Source organism: Mixophyes fleayi, chromosome 1 (genome assembly GCF_038048845.1).
Source record: "Mixophyes fleayi isolate aMixFle1 chromosome 1, aMixFle1.hap1, whole genome shotgun sequence".
NCBI classification, from domain to species: Eukaryota; Metazoa; Chordata; class Amphibia; order Anura; family Limnodynastidae; genus Mixophyes; species Mixophyes fleayi.
The window spans coordinates 355,551,771-355,578,416 of record NC_134402.1 but is presented as its reverse complement, the minus strand read 5'-3'; the positions used below and the strand labels follow the sequence as shown (position 1 = coordinate 355,578,416).

General features: G+C 39.1%; 1 protein-coding gene across 1 annotated transcript in view; it reads right to left on the bottom strand.

Moving 5' to 3' along the window:
• VPS37B (VPS37B subunit of ESCRT-I) overlaps positions 1–26,346 on the bottom strand; it is a 33,032-nt gene extending 6,686 nt beyond the window's left edge. Inside the window, exon 1 of the mRNA XM_075177746.1 lies at positions 26,123–26,346. Coding sequence (XP_075033847.1) covers positions 26,123–26,227 — 105 coding nt within the window. The 5' untranslated portion in view covers positions 26,228–26,346. The remainder of the gene's footprint in view (positions 1–26,122) is intronic.
• Between the last annotated feature and the right edge of the window lie 300 nt (positions 26,347–26,646).

The window sequence follows — 26,646 nt, the reverse complement described above, 5'->3', positions numbered from 1 at the left end:
CATAACATTAGCATTACATCCCCAATTCACTACAGATAACTGAAGCTCTGATATCTCTTAATAGGATCAGATACAGGTCAAAAAGCAGAGAAAACCATCACATGCGCAGCCCTGCCCTGTTGTATATATTTACACTGCTATTGTGTAAACCTGTGTGTCACTGTCTACCAGATTAGTGACAGAAGCAGCTTACCCTAGCATAGCAACCCGCTGCAGAGGGGTGAAAGAGCATAACAGACTTACTGTATTTATTCAGCTCAGTAATAATCATCTGATATATATTGTGACAAAACAAGTTTGATATCACCTTAACCAGCCTGTCCCTTTTTTTCTTCCAATATGTGGAGCATAAAAAAAGTTTATAGCCCTGTTAATGTTCCCCAGCTCACCAGAGTGCAAGTGCAGTGTCTCATTACTTGGGGATAAGGGGTCATTGTAGCCATGCTTATATAGGAGAATTTTTCATTCTATATTACCTATTTTAAAAATGTGTTTGTTGGTAAAGCAGTGATGCTGTTATGTATTGTTCTCAAATTGAAGCCAGGTGGATTATGGGTAAGGATCAGGTGGAGTCCAGTTCCAGGATAAGGTGAGGGTGCTATAGTTGCATTCATTCCCCCCTCCTTTTCTACAAGAGGTCCTGAGCAGCTGGAAGCTAGTTCGGGCCTGAAAAAGCTTTAAAAGGTTAATACTGGGAGTGTTACCAAGTTTAATTAAGGGGCAATGCCAAGATGATTAAGTAAGTCTCCATTATCACCACTCCTTGGACCCCAGCAGGGGTCCAAGGTAGGTATTGGGATGAGAAGGGACAGCCCTGTAGCAGCCCCTTTTGAGTGACAGCTCCTCTCAGAGGATCCCACTATCTAAAGCTGTGTACACACTACAGAAATTTCGACCAACTTTTTATGCCGAGCGATTTTACATGCGATCGATGGTCCTATCGCTCGGTCCATGGACTGCATACACACTAGTCTTGTTTAGAACGATAAAGGGAAGAGCGGACGTCCCTTTAGCGGTCGTATGTCGGCTGTTTAAGCCGATTATTGGACGAAAACAGTGTAGTGTGTACCCAGCTTTAGGCCACCCATGACCCAGCCCCTGGAGCGTGGGAAATCTTCACGGTATACTTTTATTATTAATATTAATTTATAAGGCGCCACAAGGCGTCCGCAGCGCCGTACAGAGACAAACAAAATTACAAAAATATACAGGAAAGAGCCAGTGATGCTGGTTGTTTTCTTTTTGCTTTGATCCTGGGAAGAACTCCAGCGTTGAGGTCTAGGCTTCTGCTGAACTGAGTATCCTGCTGGTACATATGAAGTTTAGAAGAACTCCATGGGACTTGTTACTTGGTAGGCCTAAGCCACTGTTTCCCAACTTCAGTCCTCAGGGACCCCTAACAATGCAGGTTTTCCAGGTCACAAGTAAAATAGTTAGTACCACCTGTGGATCTTTCAAAATGTGTCAGTCAGTAATGAATACACCTATGCTCCAGCAAAGAGACATGGAAAACATGCACTGTGAGGGTCCCTGAGGATTGGAGTTGGGAAACACTGGTCTAATCTAACATGGAGACCATGGGCTTGACTCCTACCACGCTGGTAGAGGAGTCAGGCCAAGAAGCCGGGATTCAGCAACTTAGGACATCCAGGTAACTGAAGCTCCTCAAGCTAGTGGGGTAAGGGACAGATAACGTGGTAAACCTGCCTGGCATTTATTTGCTGTTTGTATATAGTATTCTAGTGATAGTTTTCATTACAATAAATATGCTGTTGTACTTTCTAAATGCAATTGCCCGAGTGACTATAAGATCTCTAGAAGGTACTTGGTAGGCTTTCCTGGAATAGTAAGGAACCCCGGCATGGCCAGCCAGAATGAAGCTGGTATAATTGTGGGAGATAAATATATGTTTTTTCATATATTCTTCACTAGGTGTTCTGAGAGACTACATTTTAGAGCATTTTAAGTGATGGTGTGGCATTAAACGCCTGCACAACTTCATATCATGTTTCCTTCCTCTTCACCTGACTGTTGGGGGGCTGTGGCCACATGGGGTCTATGCTTCACATATGGTGGACCTACCCAATTATCTCCTCTTTCTGGGATGCTGTTTGTGGCCTTCTAAATTCTGTATTTGAGGCTCCCATTGCGAAGGACCCCTGGATGTTCGTACTATGTTGCCCTCCTCCGGAACTCTCCAAAAAAGTAGTCACACATATAGTGACAGCTGCTAAATCCCTTATCGCACTAAACTGGAAAAATACTCCCCCCCCCTTCCTAGCATCCCTAGGTAACACAGAAGCAGTGAGACTTACAAATAGTATTTCAGAAATTCAGCTGTGATGAGTGGAGAACTGGTATAAATGTGGAAGGTGTTTTGCAGGGATGATGTTGTAACAGTGACAAACCATTGAGGAATGCTGGTGTGCACATGTACTGTATAGTGTAAACCAGCAATTAGAAGAACGTTTTTTCCACTAGACCTCACACACACGCAAAACCGAGAACAAAACCTCACCTATATAGGGGGAGAATCACTGCATGCACAAATCATCATCGCTTCTTTGTAAGATACCACAAACTCTGCAGCATCAGACAGCCAATAACAAATCACACAAACAACAGAACAAGCAAGTATGAGGTTGATGGAGAAGGTGCAGACATGTGAGTGGGTAGACAGAACCCTGCAATATACTTTTTGTTATGAGAGTTATTTCAATTTTCAATTGGAAAGTGTATTTTCATACCAATTACCAATCTAATGTATTTAACAATTAAACATGGGCTCTAAATAGACAGAATTTCATACATATCTAGTTATTTATAAATCTACATCTCTTATAACTTTCCCAGCTATTTGTGCCGCCCCCAATTCCTTCTCCTCTCCGCTGGTGTATTTTTAGCTGATGTAATTGAGCCTCACCTTAAATGAAGGTCTGACTACCCCGGGAGGCCCTCGGAGTGAGAATCATAGCACTAGCCAAAGTCAGACTTCAGCTGAGTTGTGTGTGCATAGTTTAGGTGCACAGCAGTTACCATCATACTAAAAGTCTCTGTACATTTCAGAATTTACATTTTCCTCCTTGCAAGCGTTTCTCCCCTCACTGTGCGGCTCAGTTTTGGCTCTAGTTTTAAATAAAAAGTTATATCCTAAATTAAGTAGCATTTATTTATTTAATAAACGCACACAGACACACAAGATGAATCCTGCACAAAGAAACATATCTCTCTAGATAGTGTGCATTTAAAACGATTAAATCTAAATTATCTACTTTATTTGTACTAAAGTACAAAATGGTCAGAATTTTTATTGCAATTTCAACCCTTATCTTATATCTAATCATTGGCGAGTTGCACTCACAGCATTAGAATGTATCTAACACATACCGTTGACTCGATACATATAGTGCAAATAGCTATTTTACTTCTTTCATTAATTCAAATCAGACGACATTGGATTTGCGGCGCAACATCCAAAAGAAGCTTTGCAAAAAAAAAAAAAAAAAGATATGGACATAGGTTTATTGAAGTATTCACAGGAATACCAAGTAACCACTACACTGCTCAGATAACCAACGCTACAAAAATACCAATTGTGTTGAAACTATACCACATGAAAAGGGAAAAACCACTGAAAGCACAGAAAGAAAATAGAGTAAGGTACCACAATATATACACATATGATATAAATATGAGGTGCCAAGCATGAGCTGTTTTTCGTGCAAAGTATACAAAGATGAGCCAGATTTACAATGCAAATCATAACATGCTGAGTTATATTGGTGCGGCGTATACAATGCTACGTACAGCTTTTATGTATGCATGTGAAACATTACTTGCTGTTACATTTAGAGGGAATCTGAATTCCAACATGAAAACACATGACTGGAAGTTAGACCCAGAAAAAGTAAAAAAACAGTATGGGAACCCAACACGCACTAGAGAAAAATGACACAGAAAAATTTCTGTTTGTATAGTTGTAAAAACATGTTGTTTTCTTTTCAATACAGATTCATTCTCATTAAAAACATACCTGATGCATGAGCCGAAAAAATTAATTTAACATACAATACAGATTTATGCAATGACAGATATACAGATGTCCTAACTGTTATATGGTATGGTAAGCAGAACACACCTAAGCCACCAAGTTTCTGTTCTGTGAGAACAGAAACTATCATGCACCTAGAATATGGTAATCAATAGTGAATTACCCAAAAAAAGTAAACATGAAAGAGGTGTTTTAAACATTCTTAGAGGTTTTAAAATGGAAATAAACAAACCAAAATTCTTATATTAAGACTCCATGGAAGAGTCACCTATGCTTATATGATATTGAAAAATGGGTATTGTGCTATACTGAAGAAATTCAGTCCTACAATATCAGCTGCTATGAGAATAGTGTATTCAGGGAGCAAAGAAATTTGAAAAAAAAAAACTCGAGAAATTATTGGCTCAGGCTATTTTAATATATTTTTCCTTAATACACTTTACCTGTTTGTTTTCCCCCCAAATACTGCTGTAGCAACTATTGGTGCTACAACGCTCAGTGTATTTACTAATTTAAGACAGACATATCTCAGACTTAACTGTATGAGATTGATTCTTGACCAATCAGAATCATAAGAAAGTGGGACTTTGACAGTATTATCGTCCTATTAGAGGTGAATAAGTTCAATAAATAGAATACAGCCTTCACGTGATTGGCTGCTACTCCAGACGTCTTTTGACTATTTAAGAAACGTCAAATCTGTTTCTCAGCTTGCCACGGACTAAGCAGACTTTAGTGAAACGCGTAATGACGTTTCTGCTGTCTGCACTCAGTCTCACTACATTATTGAGGCTGCTCATTTATTATGTAGATATTCACTCCGTTAAACCCACAGTTAGCTTGGAGCTATTGTTAGGTAGATAGCACATTACACCCCATAGACACACTATGATTGAAACGTCTATATGTAAGGATAGCAGAGTCTTAGGTCATAGTTGATGTGAATGAGTTCTCTGTACAGCGCTGCTGACTCAGTGGCACTATATAAATAAATGGTGATGATGATAGTATCTTGTCCCCATATGTGATTGCCTCATGAGAGAGGGCATGTAATAGATTGCACTCAGAGCGAGGCTGGCATCAGACTTTTGTTTGAGAACATTCAGACAAGGTAATAGGTACATGTAGCTGTAAATTCCATATATATATATATATATATATATATATATATATATATATAAAAATAAAGGCTATATAACTCCAATTTTGGTAGTAGGAGCTCATAATCTTAGTGATTCTTTTGAGCATTAGCCCTCTGGATTATATAAGAGAGACTTAATAGGTGCAGACAGCAGTTTTAAACTCACTTTTGTTGAAGCACTTTCACTTTGTTTTATATTTCGCTAATTTTAGATTATATTTAATAAAAGTTAAGTTTTAATTAAAGTAAGCTCCTTTTGATGGATAAACATAAAATTTGGAGTTGAGTGTGCACCTATAGTAGCGAATCTCTTTTTTTTTTCCTCTTTCCTGACAATTTAGATAAGTTTAAGGTTGCACCCCTATATATAAAGATGAAATTGAAAACATAAAAATAGCATAAAAACAATAAGTAAATTTGAAAAGTGGAGGAATAAATTGCTAACTATTGGTGCGTCAGTTTTCCTTGTCTTGTATATTTACTAATCCAAGTCAGTAACTGGGGATGTACAGAAAGCATGCAGTGAACAAACACTGTCTGAAAGCTTTTCCAAGCAAATACAGCTATTGTTTTTAGAACTTTCTTTATTGTACTTTTGAAAACTTTACAATGGAGGTAAGAAGGGAAGGGTATGTTCATGCGAGTCCAGAGTTCCTATGGGTACATGCATTTTCTACAGCTCTTATTTATTGCCTGTAGAGCTTGGTAGAGTTCATCATCTACTACTCCAGTTCAGCATCTACATTATTATTATTATTATTATTATTAAAAATACATGCCAAGATAACTATAATCTTTCAAAAGCAGAGTATGTACAGTCATGGCCAAAAGTTTTGATAATGACGAGTATTCGTTTTCACAAACTGCTTCAGTGATTTTTAGACCTTTTTGGCAGATGTTGCTATGGTATACTGAAGTAAAATTACAAGCATTTCATAAGTGTCAAAGGCTTTTATTGACAATTACATTAAGTTTATGCAAAGAATCAATATTTGCAGTACTGGCCCTTCTTTTTGAAGACCTCTGCAATTCACCCTGGCATGTTGTCAATCAACTTCTGGGCCACATACTGACTAATGGTTGCCCATTCTTGTCTAATCAATGCTTGGAGTTTGTCGGAATTTGTGGGTTTTTGTTTGTCCACCCACCTCTTGAGGATTGCCCACAAGTTCTCAATGGGATTAAGGTCTGGGGAGTTTCCTTGCCATGGACCCAAAATTCCGATGTTTTGATCCCCGAGCCACTTAGTTATCATTTTTGCCTTATGGCAATGTGCTTCATCATGCTGGAAAAGGTATTGTTTGTCAACAAACTGTTCTTGGATGGTTGGAAGAAGTTGCTTTTTGGAGGATGTTTTGGTACCATTCTTTATTCATGGCTGTGTTCTTAGGCAAAATTATGAGTGAGCCCATTCCCTTGGCTGAGAAGCAACCCCACACATGAATTGTCTCAGTATGCTTTACTGTTGGAATAAACACAGGACTGATGGTAGCGCTTACCTTTCCTTCTCTGGACTGGCTTTTTTCCATATGCCCCAAAGAATCTCAAAGGAGATTAATCAGAGAAAATGACTTTACCCCAGTCCTCAGCACTCCAAACCCTGTACCTTTGCAAATTACCAGCCCGTCGCTGATGTTTTTCCTGGAGAGAAGTGGCTTTTTTGCTGGTCTTCTTGACACCAGGCCATCCTCCAAACGTCTTTGCCTCACTGTGCGTGCAGATGCACTCACACCTGCCTACTGCCATTCCTGAGCAAGCTCTGCACTGGTGGTGCCCTGATCCCGCAGCTGAATCACCTTTAGGAGACGGTCCTGGCGCTTGATGGACATTCTTTACAACTATGGAACCTCTCTCCTTGACGTTCTTGATGATCCGATAAATGGTTAATTTAGATGCAATCTTACTAGCAGCAGTGTTTCCTTGCAGGTAACAATGGTTAAGAAGAAGAACAATGATTTCAAGCACCACCCTCCTTTTAAAGCTTGCAGTCTGTTATTCTAACACAATCAGCATAACACGTGATCTCCAGCCTTGTCCTCTTCAACACGTCAGCTGATCCTTTTGTAGCAGGGCTGAAATGCAGTGGAAATGATGATTTTGGGATGAAGTTCATTGTCATGGCAAAGAGGGACTTTGAAATTAATTGCAATTCATCTGATCACTTTCCATAACATTCTGGAGTATATGCAAACTGTCATCATAAAAACTGAGGCAGCAGACTTTGTGAAAAATAATATTTGTGTTATTCTCAAAACTTTTGTCCATGACTGCAGTGCAGGCAATGTAAGTATCTCTAGCAGAATCTCACCAGAACAAGACAGATATGAAAAGGAAACTTACTATAGTTGAAAAAGCCTTAAGCAAAAAAATAACCACGAGGAAATAAACATATCAAATAAACATCCTACTAAGAAAGCTATAACACTACATATTGGTTCCCGAAATTTAGATTGATCAGTCCAAAAATTGGTATATAGGGGGTACACTGAAGAATGCCCATAGAAATTAAAAAAACAAAAAAAACAAAAACAAAAACCAAAGCATTTTCAAACAGAGGGACTCACACAAGCAATAATATCATATCTCATATATAAAAATTCTTTAACATTAATTAAGAGCCAATGGCGATATGACACTATATGTTTTGAAAATACCTCTATTTGAGAATTTATTTATTTTTTCATTTTTGAAAAACGCACACCAAGCTCATAGCCAGAATTCTGACAAAGTCTTTAGGACCTTCACTGACAAACAATGCCCCAATCTTTACATGTTTAGTTAGTTGAGAAAACCCATTTAGATAAGAGGGAATGCTATGCAATTCTGAAAGACTTAAGCTAGGTACACACTACACGGTTTTCGTCCAATAATCGGCTCAATCAGCCGACATACGACCGCTCGTTCAAAAGTCGGGTCAGTGTGTGCAGTGACACGATGGTTGAAAGTCTGCCCAAATGGACGATTGTCGCCTCATTTGGTTGGTCGTACCGTTTAATATTTTCGATCCAATCTCGTTTCCGCTGTGTAGTGTGTATAAACTTCCGACCGATCCACAACAGTGAGTACGAAATTAGTCATTGCTCACGACAACATAGCTGTAAAAAGTCGCTAACGGGACGTCCGCTCTTCCCTTTATCGTCCTAAACAAGGCTAGAGTGTATGCGGTCCATGGACCGAGCGATCGGACCATCGATCGCATGTAAAAATCGATCGGCATAAAAAGTTGGTGGAAAATTCTGTAGTGTGTACCCAGCTTTACACCAATCATTCAGATTGTACGGACCTTGGAAACAAACTACAACATGTATTATTACGGCTGCGACACTCCCTCAATACTGTATACATCATACCATACAAGTTGGCGCTCCACAGCCAAAAGGCTAATAATATGTCCTACATCTTGCTTGATTGTCCAGTCATTAAAGCATACTAGAGAGTATTAACAAAAATTAATGCCACAGCGAAGACCAAACTGCCATGTGACCCACAGATATTATTAATCAAAGCACTATGCACCAATCATGTCACAACCCGCTACCAAAAGGTTACTCATTTTAAACACACCAAGAGATATCATCCCAGTTTAATGGTAGAATGAGTCCGATCCTACATCTGCTGTATGGCATGGTCAAATATTATGATAATGAAAGACGCTGACACCCGACAACTTAAACTCCCTAGACAGATTCCAATCCATATGGGCACACTTTATCAGACATCACCCACCCAACAACCAGGGCAAAAACAGCTATTCTGACATTCCAGGAGAGGCAAGAGAACAGTTCACCCTTCCCAACACCAAAACAAAATTAGCCTTTTTAGATTTATTTCCACTTTAATATCCATAAAAAAACATCTACTTGATGGGTGAGAAACATGTCGTCTTTGCAAACAGTTGAACTTTGCAGTTCAGGGAACACATTAGCAGGTTAATTAAAGCCTTGATAAGACAATATCATCTGTCGCCATATGCCACTCTGCTTTGCCATGCAATGAATAATCAATTAGAATTAGGCTTCTACATAAAAGTAGTGTAAAACTTTAAGGGGATATCAATGTTGAACAGGCTCCTCTCTTCCTCCCACATTATCATGACTATCATCAATCTTCTGTCCTGACTTCCTACTTGTTGGTCCCTTGTTCATTTTCAAATACAATACGACGACACCGGCACACTGAATTGTAGTGCTTGACTTTACTGGTAGCCCCATGGCCTAATGGTCATCCCAAACCATTAGATTGTTCAGCTGAGCATACATGCTCTCTTTACTACAGATGATCAGAATCACAGTTTTGGGGTGGCTTACTGCAGCATTCACTTTATTAGCATGCTCACTACTGTACGTTCCTGACTTTTCTTCTTTCCTTTGCAGAAACTGATTGGATGCAATACCTGACAATTAGGTGAACATTATACACATTATCTTTAGGGCAGTTATTTGTAACTTACAGTTTAATACATGTTAGGGGAAACCTTGAAGAAAATGTAAAGCCTTCTATTCTCAACTAGCAGAACCTTTGTGGTCTGATGCCAGGGTCCCAACAGTTCAAGAGCTACTTATTCCTACCAGTCCCTGTAACAGTTGATCGTTGAAAGTGCATAGCCTGAACTGAATGGTAGCCATCTTAACTGACTGGCGAGCTGCTGCGGCTTTTCCAGTTCACTCCATTGATAAATGGATAATTCCATCTTTCCTTTTAAAACTTTTCCAGGATCTTATGCAAAGAAGAACCTTCAACTTCAAGAACATACTGCAATACTAAAAGAAGATGAATCTCTCCTTGGGGCAAAATAGTAGAATGAGTTTATGCTTCACTCCCATTATGGCCATTGCAAAAATATACAAGCAGCACCATAGTAAAATTTACCTATTTTACGGATTCACCGTGCTGTAATATTTGTTTCTTGCACTGCCAATTAGATCTGGACAGATAATCACCATACAAATACTAGCGCACCACACACCTATAACAGAATGAAATACATTTCTAAAGAGGGGTAGGAAAACGGGCCAAAAGGAAGGACTTATTCAAATGTATGCATTTAGTAGACTTTTGAATTGCTAATTGTAATTAGACGACTGTGTGATTTCACAGATCCTCACTGGGTTATCACCCATAACTGCCGAAGAAACACTATCATGAGCTGAGTGCATTCTGTTATCTTGCCTGCCGTTTTTTTTCCCCACACCACATAGTTTGAGTGAAAATATATGTGTTAGGAATCAAATTTGAAAATATTTTGAAAACCAAACAAAGACGGAGAAGAGCAATGGTCCTGTGAAGTATGCTGGACCATGGAAGCAGATGTCAGCACAGTACTATTCCTTATACTATATAGGGGGATACAAATCTATATAGCTTATGCATGTAAGGCAATATGTGCATATCTGTTATACACGGTCAAGTGAGGCTACAGTCATGTAAAACTATATGGACATATTGGCTATTTCCAGTCATATGACATTATATTGATGTATATTATCATCAATATGGGGCATACTGGCTACATGATGGGATGCAACACTATATAGGTATATTAATGATCTAGTGGAATGAGAGGCTATGTAGGCATATTGGTAAGGGAGGCTTTATGTTGGCATGTGAGACAACATGCAAGCATATAAAAGGGATAGTTTTGTGATATCATACCCATTATTTTTACATTTAAAGTATTCAAGTAGCTGCAACAAGTAACATGCCAATGTAACATTTTTAAAGCATGCTTTGTGCCTCAATATGCAATGTTAAGTTTGGCGTGTATGATGCATAACATTTTACTTATGTTCATTTAACTGGTGCTAATTTTAAATGTTTTGCTACATCTGTCTGACCACAGATAGCATACAGAATTAAGTTATCCTTAATGATCATTTATTTATTTATTAGGCGTCACAGATTCCGTAGCGCCAGATACAGGAGCAAGTAACAAACAGATGAGGTAATACACATAAGTAGCACAGATGAGTGTGAGCAATGCTATGGGGACTCACACAGAGTGCAGAAAAAGACATGGCGAGAGAGGCGGAGTAGGAGATCCAAAGATTGGGGGAAGTACAGCAGAAGTCTTGAAAGCGAGCATGGGAGGAGGTAATGAGAGGCGAATTGAGGAGGAGGTCAGAAGTAGAGTGGAGTGACCAGGTAGGTATGTACCTCGAGACACGGTCAGAGATGTAAGAGGGAGAAGTGTCAGTAAGAGCTTTGTAAATGAGAGTTAGAAGCTTGAACTAAATGCTGAGACGGATGGGGAGCCAATGAAGGGATTTACGCAGAGGAGCAGCAACAGCAGAGGAAGATGAGCTTAGCCGCAGCATTCTGTTTGGACTGAAGGTCAGAAAAGGGAGAGAAAGGAAGGCCAGTGACAAGGAGGTTGCAATAGGCAAGACGACAAATGAGAGTGAATGGACCTTATGAGGAAGCGACAGATTTTTGTGATGTTACAGAGGAAGAAGGGACAGGATTTGGTGAGGGACTGGATATGAGGGGTAAAGCGGAAGGCAGAGTCAAGAATGACTGAAAGGTAGCTGCCTTGGGTAACAGATTCATGTTGTCAACAAAGATGGAGATATTGGGAGGGATAGCAACATTGGCAAGAGGAAAGATGATACGCTCGGATTTGGAGATGTTGAGTTTGAGCATTGTGACATCCAGGTAGTTACAGCCTAGAGACCGTTAGATACTTGAGTTAGGAAGGCGGGAGGAGAGGTCAGGGGAGGAAAGATAGATTTGCATGTAATCAGCACTGAGGTGGCCAAATGATTGAATAAGTTCACAAAGAGGTGGTGTAGAGAGAGAAGAGCAGGGGACCAAGGACAGAGCCTCGGGAGACTCCAACAGAAAGAGGAAGAGGGGGAGTGGTCAGAAGCAGAGAAGCTAAAAGAGCAGCCAAATAGGTAGGAGGCAAACCATGAGATCGCTGCTTCGTGAAGGTTGGTGAGGAGAAGAGAATGATCAACAGTGTCAAAAGCAGCAGAGTGGCCAAGGAGTACGAGAAGGGAGAAGTGACATTTGTACTAAGCTGAAAGTAAGTCATTTTTCACTTTAGCAAGAGCAGTTTTAGTTGAGTGAAGGTGGACAGAAGTCAGACTGGAGATGGTCAAAAAGAGTGGGAAGAGAGAAAGTGGGCCAGACAATTGAAGACATGGGATTCAAGAATTTTAGAAGCAAAGAAAAGCAGATATATGAGGCAATAGTTGGAGAGAGAGGATGGGTCAATGGAAGGCTTTTTGAGAATATGGGAAATAAGAGCATGGTTGAAGGTCGAGGTGAAGATACCAGTAGAGAGAGAGAAAGGTTAAAGATGTGAGCAAGGTAATGACAAGCATTGGGAGAGAGGGAGCAGAGGATATTGGAGGGGACAGGTTGTAGAAGAAGGAGAAGAGGAGAGGGAGGATCTCTGGTAGATACAGGAGGATAGGAGCCAAGGGTGACAGAGTGAGTGATAGAAAGGATAGGTGGGAGAAGAGTCTGGTGAGAACAGATATTATTGTGGATAGTCAATTTTGTCTTTGATGAAGGTGGCAAATTCAAGAGCGGTGACGGACGAGGGGAGAGGAGGTAGGGTAGGACACAAAACAGAATTAATGGTAGCGAAAAGGCATTGGGGTTTAGTGGACAGGGAGAAGATAAGGGATGTGAAATAGGGTTGTTTGGCAAGAAAGAGGGCAGAATAGTAGGAGGAAAGGATGAATGTAAAGTGAATGGACTCAGCGATGGAGCAGGATTTCCTCTAGTGGTATTCAAAGGAGCAGGAGCACTTTGGAAGAGACAAGAGAGAAGTGCCAGGGGTGGGATTTTGATTGGTGGAGAAGAAGTGGCAGCAGTATCAAGGACAACTAAGTGTGGAGCTCTAAAGAGAGGAAACAGCATTGGGGCATGATAGGGAAGAAATGGGAGCGCAGAGGGGTTCAAGGGAGGACACAGAGATGATGGTGTCAATGCTGTTGATGGGATCCTGCGTGCAAGTGACTCTGGGTGGGAGAGGGCGGGCAAGGGGTAAAGTGAGGGTAAAGGAAAGAAGATTGGGTTCAGAGAGTGGGAAGGCAGAAGTGGAGAACTTGGAGATGGGAGAAGCTGTCCATTTGGAAAGGACATAGGAGTAAGTGACAGGAGTTTAGATACAGCAGTAGTAATAGGAGATCAGTATCAGAGAGGGAGATCAATGTTTCTTTAAGGGCCAGGAAACCAAAGAAATGGGAGTGAGCTTATTGCACACAGATCTTGCATTCCACAGTGCGCATGACAGGGGAAGGTGTATGAAAAGAAGGATGAGAATACGGTTGTTGGGATTGGATATGGTGCAGGGGGAGGAGCGACAGTGGATAGAGGGGACAGGCTTGGGCAAGTAGTATGGAGTAATGATGTTAGGAGCCATGCGGGGGAGTGGGTGGAATTGGTGAATAGAGAGTAATAAAGTACAGGAGATGTAGTACTTGAGTTCTTGCTGTCATGAAACAAGAGAGTGGGCCAAAGTCCAGTCCAAATCCGGCTCAAACTCAGTTTCAGTATGTATGATATAGATATTATATATACACACACATTATGTGAAGGTAAATTATATTTATTATTACATATATAATCAAATGAAAAAAATACACTTTTAAACCTGGGTTATTACATACAACCCATATATTACTTTGCCATTATTTATTCAACAAAAAAATAAGCCAACATGAAGAAACCATGTGTGAAAGATTAAGTACATGCTTACCGATTCCTTATCAAAAGAAGGTTATTTGACCAAGGTGTTGCTAGTTGAACAAAAGTGTATTTCATTATTTGTTATCCGGAAGAGACTTCAGTAATTCAGCTTGAAGCATTCAGGTTTGTGTTAACACCAAGCAATAGAGGAAAGATATTTGCAATGATCTCAGATAAGCAATTATTAATGCACATCAGTCTGGAAAGGATTATTAAGCTTTTTCCAAACATCTGAAATCCATTAATATACATTGAGAAACAATATGTACAAATGGAAAATACCGAACTCAGCTGCCAATCTTCTCATGAGCAGGCATCCCAACAAATTCAACTTCAAGGACAAGTGATGCTCTTAGAAATTAAAGAGAAGTCAAAAGCTACATCCATGAATTTAAAGGTCTCTGTCAGAAAAGTAAATGTTAAAATATAGGAAGCTACCACGAGATAAAGACTAGTACGGCTTTCATGGAGGAACAGCCAAAGTACTTTCTCTCCATAATAAATAAACCCAGTACAGCTTGTTGCATCTCCAAAGACGTTTCTGGAACAATGATCTCTGGACAGACAACACTAAGGGAAGTCAGCTAGTCTTAATGCAAAATGCCATGTTTATCAAAAGCTTAACACAGCGTATCACTACAGGAGCCACAAATATCAAGAATGGTGATGGAGGGGTGGTGTTCCGATTGTTTTGCAGCCTCAGAACCTGGATGTCTTACAATCATTGAGTCCACCATTAACTCTTCTTCACACTAGAGTATGCTAAAGAAAAATATAGGGCCATCTGTCTGATAACTGAAGCTAGACCAAAACTGGATTATGCAACAAGACAACAAGTACCCTATGGGGCAGCACGGTGGCTAAGTGGTTAGCACTTCTGCCTTAAAGCACTGGGGTCATGAGTTCAATTCTCGACCATGGTCTTATCTGTGTGGAGTATGTATGTTCTCCCCGTGTTTGCGCGAGTTTCCTCCGGGTGCTCTGGTTTGGTCCCACACTCCAAAAAAACAAAAAACATACTGCTAGGTTAATTGGCTGCTAACAAATTGACCCTAGTCTGTCTGTCTTAGGGAATTTAGACTAACATTTAGACTCACTCACATCAGGGACTGATGTGAGTTCTCTGTACAGCGCTGCGGAATTAGTGGCACTATATAAATAAATGGTAATCATAATAAATAATAATACCCAAAGCATGGCTCAAAAAGAAAACAATCAAGTTTTTAGAATGCCCAAGTGAAAGTCCAGAGTTCAACCCCCTTGAGATGCTGTGGCAGGACCTTAACAGAGCTGTGCATAAATGAATGCCTTTGAACATCAATGAACAGAAGCAGTGTTGTTAGGAGGACTGATCGACAATTCCTCAAATATACATTATTGTTGCTCAAAGTGGTTTTACAAGCTAATGAAGTATGTGGCTTATTTTTTGATGAATAAATAACGACAAAGTAAAAGTTATTGAATGGTATTTGTCACATGAGATGAAAGCGATTAAATGTAGGATTTGGTGAGGACTTGACAATTGCAAAATGATGTCCTGATATGTAAAAACACAGATTTGAAGGATGGTATACAATGTTTTCCACATATCGATTTATATTTTTTATATGTTTTATTGTCATATACCCAGAGACTCTTCAGAATATAACACTGTAGACGATGGTTCCTATCAGAGATCACATCAATGCCAAGTCTCCAGATCAGCATCATGTCTCGTTGTATGCATAAGACTCATCCTTTGGCAGTGAATAATAAACATTAGCAATGCACTCCACAGCCACTGCATAGCTAAGGACCGCCATGAAGCAGAGAACCTGACACTGACCTGATAAACATGCACCGACTGAAAATCTGACTTGCAGCTCTGTTAAATGCCAGATAAGCTGCTTGTTTACAAAGACAAATGGATGATGTCCAGCAACCAAATCATGCAGCCTGTGGCGAGTGCTTTCCAACACAAAAGGAAGCCACTTTGTATGTTCAGAGGAGAGTAGCTTCCTTTCTCTGGATACACAGAGTATTTGCAGAGAAAGTGGTCAGTACTGTGCACAGTACTAACTACCACTGTGGTGGCTGGAGTTACAGAGCTATGGAGGATGCTAAAACTGAGTGAGGGGAGCCCTCTACATGTGACCAATTTCCTGTGCACCGTTGATAGGTGCCAAGTCTTAAATTTTCCTTTACTTTTCCTGTCTTAAATTTTGCTAGCCATTCTTTTCCTCATTAATGAAAAGTTCTACTTCATAATCCAGTTTAGGTCTGTTTTACCTCTTTTACTTCATCTACATGTAAATGGCATTCTTTCTAGTGTGTTATTTTTTCCCATATGAATACTGGCTTTGTGTTCTAAATATGTTTATCTACCAACAATATAGGTATATCTTATTTATCTGTATGTAGGCTGCTTATGTTTTTATATCCTCCTGTTCTTGATCTCTGCCCTTATATCAGTTTGCACCTTTGGATGTCTGTTCTCCAGTTTGTGTGCCATGTTTATCATAATATCTACTTGCTCCTTTGTTTAATGGATGCCTATCCTTCAGTGCTGCTATATGCCCTTATTTACAAGTCTAGATGTCTGTCCTACTGTAGATTTGCTTGGTTCTATGTGCTCTGGCTGTCTGCCCTTTTGTCCATTTGCCCTTCTGTGAACCCTGGATGTCTGACCAGCTCTTCATTTTCCCAGAGATGGTGTTAATGTATATAAAAGCTTCCCTGATGCTTTCAAAAACCCTGGCACGCCTCCAGATCAGTGTCATATGTCATTGTACGCATGAAACTGATCATCTGGCAGAGAAAAAAAAAAAACATTGGCTCCGGTGCACGCTGCTATAGAATTCCACAGAGCGGCTGTTGCTAGAAGCAAGAGCTGCTGCATTGCCAAGGATGCTCACAGCAGCCCCACCTCTTAAAAGTCTATAAGTCAATTTACCATTATGTTGAATTACCAATAAAATACCATACAACTGTTTGGATAGAAATATCCAATATAAATTTTACTCCGCAGAACAAATGTAGTGTGCCCACTGGCTGTTATAATTGAATGTGAACTGATACAGACGTATAAAAAGGTAAATATGGAAGAAACTAAAGTTATGTGTAAGGCTGGTTACACACTACACAAAATTTCTCCAGATGCGATATCCTTAACGATTTTACCAACAAATACATAACAAATCCGTTAAAAAAAAAAAAAAGTCCCGATCAGCTTACCGATTCCTGTGTACACACAGACACATTTTATATGACACACCTTCAGATCTGTGCTTTTCAGCCATCATAACCATTGGCTGAAAATATCATGACTCTGCACACTTCATAGAGATCAATGGACATTGCCGGTCATGAGTACAAACACAGTGCAGAATTGGAACGACATTGTTCAATCGTTGAATGAGATTGTTAGTTAGGGCTGAACGGTCGTTTATCATTTGATTGGCTCCATAGACAACTGAAAACACTGTAGTGTGTACTAAGTCTAAGAGTAAATTGAAAAACAAACAAAAACAAACAAAAAACATTATCTCTTGCATCTGGGTGAAACAACACATGATGGACTTTCTAGTGGCCACACCTACTCACTAATGTTAGTATTAAAGTGACCTCTGAACCGTGATATTTTACAGTAGATGAGTGATGAAACAAAAAAATGTGTGTTTACATGTATGTATGGAAAGACCTGTTTAAACAATGATTGGATCTAATAAATGTACCAAATCAAGAACAGCAAGATAAAGGGACGAACTTTCTAAGTAAATCACTGCCAAACTGAGACTTAGAGGTTTTTCCACTTAAACCGCTTCCCATCCCAACAAGAACACTTTTGTGGGGTCAGACCCTAGCACCTGCACACTGTTCTGTTTAGGACATAAGTAGTGCATAATGTAAAAATGTTCTTAAGCTCAAACTGTGACCACACTCAGATTGTTTAGTCCCTTCCAAGTTCAAATCAGACAGGTCCAATTGCTAAGCTCTCAGACCAAATAACCGGCTCACATTCACTAATGTCACTTACAGCAACACTTTTTTAAGAGCCTCCCACTTCTGAGTTGCGATACTTCAATGCCTCTTTTAATGCTAGTTACACAAGCTGAAATGTCACTGTATGCGTGGACTCAAAATGACTGAAATAGATATCACCATCAAGCATGTTGGCGATGCAGTCAGAATATAGCTACTCTCAGTCAGTGTGTGCAGTCATCTTCTGGCCACACAAACAGCCATCAGCGACGCTGTAAGTGAACCAGATGTTGGGCCAGAGCATTGAACAGTGTGATCTCTTCCCATTTGTCCATGTCTATGCCAAAACAAAGAGTGCTCCCTAAAACAGAGTGGCAGGATCATAGTTTGTGAAGCCAGTTTTTACATTTTGAATCATTAAATTGAATTAGATAACCAGCAATCTAAGCTAGATTAAAGCACAGGCAAATAAATTATATTGTCAACAGGACTTTACACATTCACCTCTGTTTAAACTTTAAATACACTGCCGAGTAAAAAGCCTTTATTTTTCCATTGAATCAGCAGTATTATATATGCAAAAAATGGGCAGGGGATAGGTCAATCAGAACTCTAGCACATTTTGGTTGCTTACTTTTCCTTGGATCCCCTTTTATGGATGACTATGGAATGTGACACCATAAATCAAACTTAAATTGTTGTCCAGAAGATTGAACTAATCTACAGAGTATAGAAAAAAAATAAAATCATGTCCTGTTTGGTAAATATAATTTTAGGTCTCTGGTATGTTCCAGAGGAATGATATCGTCTAAGAAGTGGTTTTTGAATACAGATCATAAAAGCTGTTGCAAACCCAACATACATATACCCAGCCTTCTCTTATTGACCTCACAAGGCAAGGTGGAAAAGTGTATATTTAAAAAACATGAAAAATTGTTATCCATTGTAATTTTACTGGAGGTCTATATACCATCAAGGAAATGATCTATGATTCTGCTTCTACCATCAATAATATATAGGAAATAGCGCTATTTTTTTTCTGCCTATATATTTATTTCAAGAAACCTGTTTGTATAATTGTATGTTACAGTGTGTTATTTTATTATAATATCATTTATTTATATAGCGCCAATGTACAGAGAACGCACTAACATCAGTCCCTGCCCCATTGGAGCTTTGTCTGTGTATGTTATGGAATTTAGACTGACAGAAACACAGACTAGGGTCAATTTGATAGCAGCCAAATAACCTACCAGTATGTTTTTGGAGTGTGGGAAGAAACCGGAGCACCCGGAGGAAACCCAAGCAAACACAGGGAGAACATACAAACTCCACACAGATAAGGCCATGGTCGGGAATCGAACTCGTGACCCCAGTGCTGTGAGGCAGAAGTGCTAACCACTAAGCCACCTACCTAAAGCATTGTGACATGTTTTTGTCAAATTAAACAACATTTGATAACTTTCTGTCTTTGTGCTCTTAAGGCATTGACATGTTAGGTAGCTTGGATATTATAAACTACTACATAACAAATACAGGGGCTTGTTTAGTTTATAATAACTTTGGTTAATTTAAGCTATGCTGTAGTGGAATATAAGTCTTGGTGAAGTGAAGAACATCTGCAAAGTTTTAGTTTTGGTATAAAATCTTATTGAATATTTAAATAAAGTATAATTAAAGGAAGATTTTAATAATTTTTAGACAGACCACTGGGTAAATATATGAAGCTGCGAGTATCAGGTGGGTTTGAAAAGTGGAGATGTTGCCTATTGCAACCAATGAAATTCTAGTTATTTAGTATAGTCTACAAAATGACAGCTAGAATCTGAGTTGTTGCTATAGGCAACATCTCCACTTCTCAAACCTGCCAGAAACTTGCAGCTTGATACATTTACCCCCAGGGTTTTTTGTGTAATCAACACCTCATACACACGTCACGTGAGCGAGTTTTGGATGTGACAGCAACAGTGAACATTTTTGTTTTAGTCTGCAAGTTCCCAAGTATTTACTTTTTACATACAGCCTTAAACATTGAACAAGGATACTTACACATTTAAACAAGAAAAAAACAAAAATGTAAGTGCTAGTATATATTTAGAAGTTGGGGGGGTACTTAATAAATGTAAATTTTAAAATGCGAACATAAAATTAAGCCATTCCAAGGAAATTGTAACTACTTAAACAAACATACACATGTAAACATTCCAATAGTCGTACAGAACCCAAAATATATGTGCACTTGCTATATAGTCGAGTGCAAGCTTTTGCTCCCTCTAGAGTGGCCTTCAATAGACACATAGGAAATGTTCTCCCATAATCTGAATTATCTTATCTCATTAGCTATATAGTTGTAGTAGGATCCTGAAATATTTCAATCCATTAACATATACGTGAATGTTAACTCACATTGACAAAGTACAATGCGCATCTTAGGTTTAGTGACCACTTGACTTCGCTACAAACCTTCCAAAAATTGAATGTGTGTTAAATAACTACCATATATAAAATAATACACAAAAGTGCTCAGACATCCACATGAATCAAGTGATATAATTCTTCTAATGGTCATTCGCTCGACTGATGCATGCAAAAGATAACCATTATTAGATGCAGAAAATCGGTACTGCTATGGGGTACAAGTTCGCCCCAAGTTATGCCAACCTATTCATGGCATGGTGGGAGGAGTTTTATGTCTGGTGGGGGCATGATTTTGGGGCGAGCCTGGTCCTATGGCATCGTTATATAGATGACAATTTTTGTTTGGCAAGATAATAAGGAAAAACTTGATCAGTTTTGTTCATATTTAAATAATAATTTGAACATTCGTCTACTATTTGATTCAAGCCAAACGTCAGTCAATTTTTTGGATATTACTATTTATATTAAGGATTTTGGTCTGTTTACTAAAAAAGTTCAGGAAACCTACAGATACGAACAGCTACATACAATTTAATAGTAACCACCATTCCAACTGGCTTAGAAATATCCCTATAGGCCAGATGAGGAGAATGAAAAGGAATTGTAGAGGTAGAATTACTGCATGATCAGATAAAATAAATAAAAACCTGTTTTTTGGAAAAGGGTTATGATAATATACATTTAAATAAATTAGAAGAGGACATAGAGAAGATAGATAGAAAGGCACTCTTGGAATTAAAGACAAAAGAAAATGAGAAAAATATTTGAATGGGCCTTTATTACCCAATTTAATGCAGATGACAAGAAAATGGAAAATAATATTTTCAAAGCATTGGAAATTGTTCAAGAGAGATGAGATTATTGGTCAACAACTAGCAGCTAGACCGCAATTTATATATCGTAAAGTACCGAATATAAGGGATAAAATGGTAAAAAGTGTGATACCAGACCTAGAAGAACAAAAGGTTTTCACAGATGTGGTCTATGTTGTGTTTGCAGAACAGTTAATTCCAATAATAGCAAGATTAGTGAATTCATATCTAAAGGTAAATCATATAGGATGGATCAATTTATCACGTCACATCAATTATGTTGTATATATAGTGGAATGTAAATGTGGGTTGTTGTACATAGGATGAACTATACGTCCCTTAAAGATCAGAATTAAAGAACATATTGCTAATATTAAAAAAGGCCTGATTACCCACTCATTATCCCTCCATTTTAAACATGTTCATTCTTGTAATCCCAATTGTATTAATAAGAGTTTCTGGGCAGTCCAAAGGATTGATCTTCAGTGGAGAAATAGAAATATCGATAGTAGACTTGCTAAGGCAGAGATGCATTGGATTTATAAATTAAATACCCTTATTCCTGGAGGTTTAAATCCTGACTTTGAATTGAAGAGGTTTTTAGGAGATGTTGTGGTTAACACTTATATATTTTTGTGTCATTGAGTTTCGATAGGACCACTACAAGAGAGATGGACCACTATATTTGCTCATCTATAATTTTTATATGGGATCTTTTATATAGAGTATTTGAATGTTAGTCCGTTGCATTTTGTATATATTACTGTATATTTTTAATATAATGCTGTTAGATTAAGTGTATCATGTGTAATAGTTATGCAAGTTATTTTGTCTTGTGTGGATAGTATGGTTTATAATGTAATTGTTTTGTATGTATATATATTCCATTGTCAGTCCAGTTAACACGAAAATTTGTATGTATCTATATCCAAGTCTCAGTATGAGGATTTCATTTCCGCGTGATGAGACAGACTGTACAATGAAGTATTCAAGCCTCATTTTGAAGTATCCACTTCCGGTGACGCACTTCCGCTATCGACGGGACGTAAGAGATACAGAAATGTAATTGGATTGTCCGGTTATAAAGAGAACGCCGGTTAAGGAGGAACATAATCAGCCTTGAGAAAGACTCCAGTAAAGGAGTAGAAACGTGTTGACTTCTGCACAAAATACTGTTTCCAATCACCATTACAAGGAAGAAGTCCTGCAGCTTTGTGGTTACCTTCTGGATGTTTTCCTTCATGCTTATGTAATCGGGACCATTAGTACGGGCATTACCCTCATTTATTGAGGATTTTATATGTTCTTATTTTAGGTCCATGTGTATATCTTGTCTATGGATTAAAGCAGTAATACACTATGCAGCTCTATATTTCTTCTATTTTACATAGATTGTGGTGAGGATGAAGTTTCCAAAGAAATTTAACTGATTTATACCATATATCACAAGTATTCAAGATTTTATCTTGTAAGCATAACATCAATATGATAAAGCTGCACACACACTACAAGGTGTTGAAGAGTTATTGGATTTCCTCACTATCTCCTTAGGAACTTTATTGCCTTTTATAGTAAAGGATAGTAAAGGATATTTGAACATACTACACTATTATATTTTGTTTATTTTTTGCATGCATCAGTCGAGCGAATGACCATTAGAAGAATTATATCACTTGATTCATGTGGATGTCTATGAGCGCCTTTGTACGTATTATTTTATATTTGTTTCCTGTTTGGGATTAGTGGATATCCTTTATATACAGCAGGGCAGTGCACTATAATCTTACCTTTTCTTTAAATAACTACCATGGTTACATGATTTTATTTTAATTAAAGTGTGACATGAATGATGGAACTCTTACAATTCTACATCCCTTTATGTAAATTTGAGGTGGCACAATGCTGAAAACATATGCTTGTAACTTCTGTATCACTTCCTTGTTTCCTGTTAGACTGTAATGCAAGGATGTTTGTTGTAATCTCCCAACTGTACAACATAGAAAAAAATATTGTCAATATTTTTCTTTAAGTATTGCCCCTTTTTACTAGTTGTCTTTCACAAAACAATTCTTTATTATTGATTCCTAATGAGATCTGTGCAGCTCAACACATTTATGCAATACAGACAAAGTGATGTTATAAAAATTAAAAAACATTTAATACTAATCAAGGTCATTCAATAAACGAGAAGGAACAAGTCTGCTTCAGTAAGGGTAAAGGAGATTATACAGTAACTAGCATTCATTAGACTGAGTGGCTGCCAATTTCTGTACTAGTGATTGGCTCAAAGCAAACCAGCACATCATGTGATGTTTCTATGATTCAGAACTGGAGAATCAGCACAAGCAGACGGAAGTTGGTTTTCTTACCTGCCTAACGTCACAACTGAAGGAGGGATCAGTTACACCTACTATGAACAATGTGGAGTATGAGCAAAGTGATAAACTCTTCTGTAAAGCTGGGTACACATGGAATTATCCTGCAGATTCCACATGATAAACGACCGTTTGGTCAGATTGCAAATGTGTATACGCTCCCACGATCATGTTTTATCTTACCAAAACACATCACAGCTGTTGATTTGGTTTTATAAACTTCCTAAAAATCAGGATTAATGATGTAGGACAGCTATGGAAGTGTGTATACACTCATTGCCAGCAGTGTAGGCAGATCTCTATAGAATCACAATCTTTTCAGCTGATGGTTAGGAAAGATCTGAAGGTAAATTGTGCAGGTGAGTACGCATTAAAACTGTATGATCATCGGGACTTTCAGATGTGGGTAAAATTGTTACAGAAATACGCATCTGAAGTAAAATAAAATATAGTGTGTACCCAGCTTAAGAAGGCCGAATTGCTAAGAAAAGTATCTGTCCGCTATATTGAGATGTCATTAGTTCCTAGTAAATGGATAGGCTGCATTTTCACCACTGTTGGTTCAGGCTACAAAATGATCTGTTCCACTTTAAATAGGCTGGTGACACTAGATATAAAGCAGGAAACCAGCAACCATATAGAAGGAGCCTCACTCTGACACATAGGTCTAATTAAAATTATTTCTATATCACAACCCACAGACTGACTTTTCTGAAACAAATGTTTATTCAGCTCACAAAAGCAAAATAGTATAATACAGTGGATCCCAAACTTTCTCAGTTCGAGGCACCCTTAGGGTCTCCATAATTTTTTCAAGGCACCCCCAAGCCATAATTACCAAGTAGTCCCCCATCTTGCTTACCACTGGCCCTGGCACCCCTGTAAGATTGCCACGGCGCCTTAGGGAGCCACGGCACAGTTTGGGAACCACTGGTATAATACATTCTCAAAATCTGTCAGAGAGAACAGTCAAAAGTAATGTCTAGTTTAGAATATTACTCAAACTATAACCAAATGGCAAAAATACATTTTGGTATTCAGGAAAAAAATACAATACTTTGAGCAAAATCCCCAGTGTTAAAGGATTTACCAGCAATATGACTGCATCTTTTAAAATTGGTGAACAACACCATCCGTTTTTGTCACTTTTAAGACATTCAACCTAAAATACAAGTTGTTGTTTTTTTTATGAAAGCAGGTACTAATTACTTCAATTTTTTTTATATATATATATCTCAAGTTGTGATTTATGTGGGAGAAATAATTTATGCAATGGCCTGACTACCTGTGAGTAATCCCATTGAAGGCCACTACGCTCAAGACTGTCCGAAATGGTTGATATCAGAGAACAATAGCTCAAAATCCACCTCACAGCAAAAGCAATTACAATGACACGTTTTCATAATACTGTAAAGTTTACATAAAGGTGAATTATGAATGTGAATAGTAACTTCTATAAATGACAGTTGTGGTGTGCAAGAGTCCAATTTTGAAATACAAAATACCTCAATTGTGACATTTGAGGAACTGAAGCTAGAAATTATAGGAGTCATTGAGAAATCATTAGAGCTTCATTTGATTTATAAGCATAACCAGTACTCCTAAAAAATACCACATGGACAAATCTTATACATGGACAAATACCAAAAGTCTACTAAGAGTCCTTTCTATAAGCTCAACATCGATTTAACAAAAAGATCTGTCAATACCAGGCTTATGTCTAGATTGATTTCCTATTTTAATCAACATGTATATAACAAGCATCTATTTTTCCCATACACTATTAACTATTACATGGAAATCCAGCACACAAAAATGTATAACTATATTTATAACTGTACATAACAAGTAGTTATATTGGTCTACAATTGTCTATATCAATGGTGAGCAACCTGTAATTCAGTACTGTAAGTATGAACCCAGACCCAGGTGGTGCAAGTGCCACACAGACCCTGGGAAAGGGGGAGGGGGGGTTCCAGAACAGTACCACACTACACCTGGGAAAAAGGGGGGGTTCTAGAACAGTACCACACAGACCCTGGGGAAAAGGGGGGGGTTCTAGAACAGTACCACACAGACCCTGGGGAAAAGGGGGGTTCTAGAACAGTACCACACAGATCCTGGGAGAAAAAAAGGGGGGGGGGGGTTCTAGAACAGTACCACACAGATCCTGGTAAAAAGGGGGGTTCTAGAACAGTACCACACAGGCCCTGGGGAAAAGTGGGGTTCTAGAACAGTATCACACAGACCCTGGGAAAAGGGGGGTTCTAGAACTACCACGCAGACCCTGCAAAAAAGGGGGGTCTAGAACAGTACCACACAGACCCTGGGAAAAGGGGGGTTCTAGAACAGTACCACACAGACCCTGGGAAAAAGGGGGGGGTCTAGAACAGTACCACACAGGCCCTGGGAAAAAGTGGGGTTCTAGAACAGTACCACGCAGACCCTGCAAAAAAAAAGGGGGGGGGGGTCTAGAACAGTACCACACAGACCCTGGGGAAAAGGGGGGTGGTTCTAGAACAGTACTACACAGACCCTGGGAGAGGAGGGGGGTGTTCCAGAGCAGTGTCACACAGACCCCCGGGGGCCCCAGAGAAGTGCCACACTGACACTCTGGACCCAGTTAAATACACACTGGTCGTTACGTCTATCTGCAGCCACCCACCTCATCCATCTCTTGGGCCATCTGCCCCAGCTTGGCGTCATCTTCCAAAAGCTCGTTGAGCTGACTGAGGGACAGATGGTTGAACTTGCTGCTGTCGACAGCCATTGTCACCCTGCCCTGGAGCGGCTCCTGAGTTGGCTGTTCTGTGGTGGCAGCGGCGGCCTGGCTGTCCCCACTCAGCTCTGGCCGCCTCGAATGGCGAAGTCTTCTGAGACCCTCCCCTGTCCCCGCCCACAGGAAAAGCTCTGCTGGCTGGAGCTGTCAGCTGAGCACAGAGGCGGGGCCACCACTCCGAGTCACGTGTTCCGCATGTCACATCGCGTACAATGACAGTAGTGTCTGCCCGGGTTACGTCACCACGTTGTCTGAGCGAAGTTACTACACACAACTCTCATCTAATGAGGGTGCAGGTTACAGATGGAAAGTGACACAACATAACTGTCATGTGAGAGGAAGGAAGATAAAGCAGCATTAAACGCTTATTTTTTAAAAAAAAACATTTGTCATTTATTGTATTAACAGAA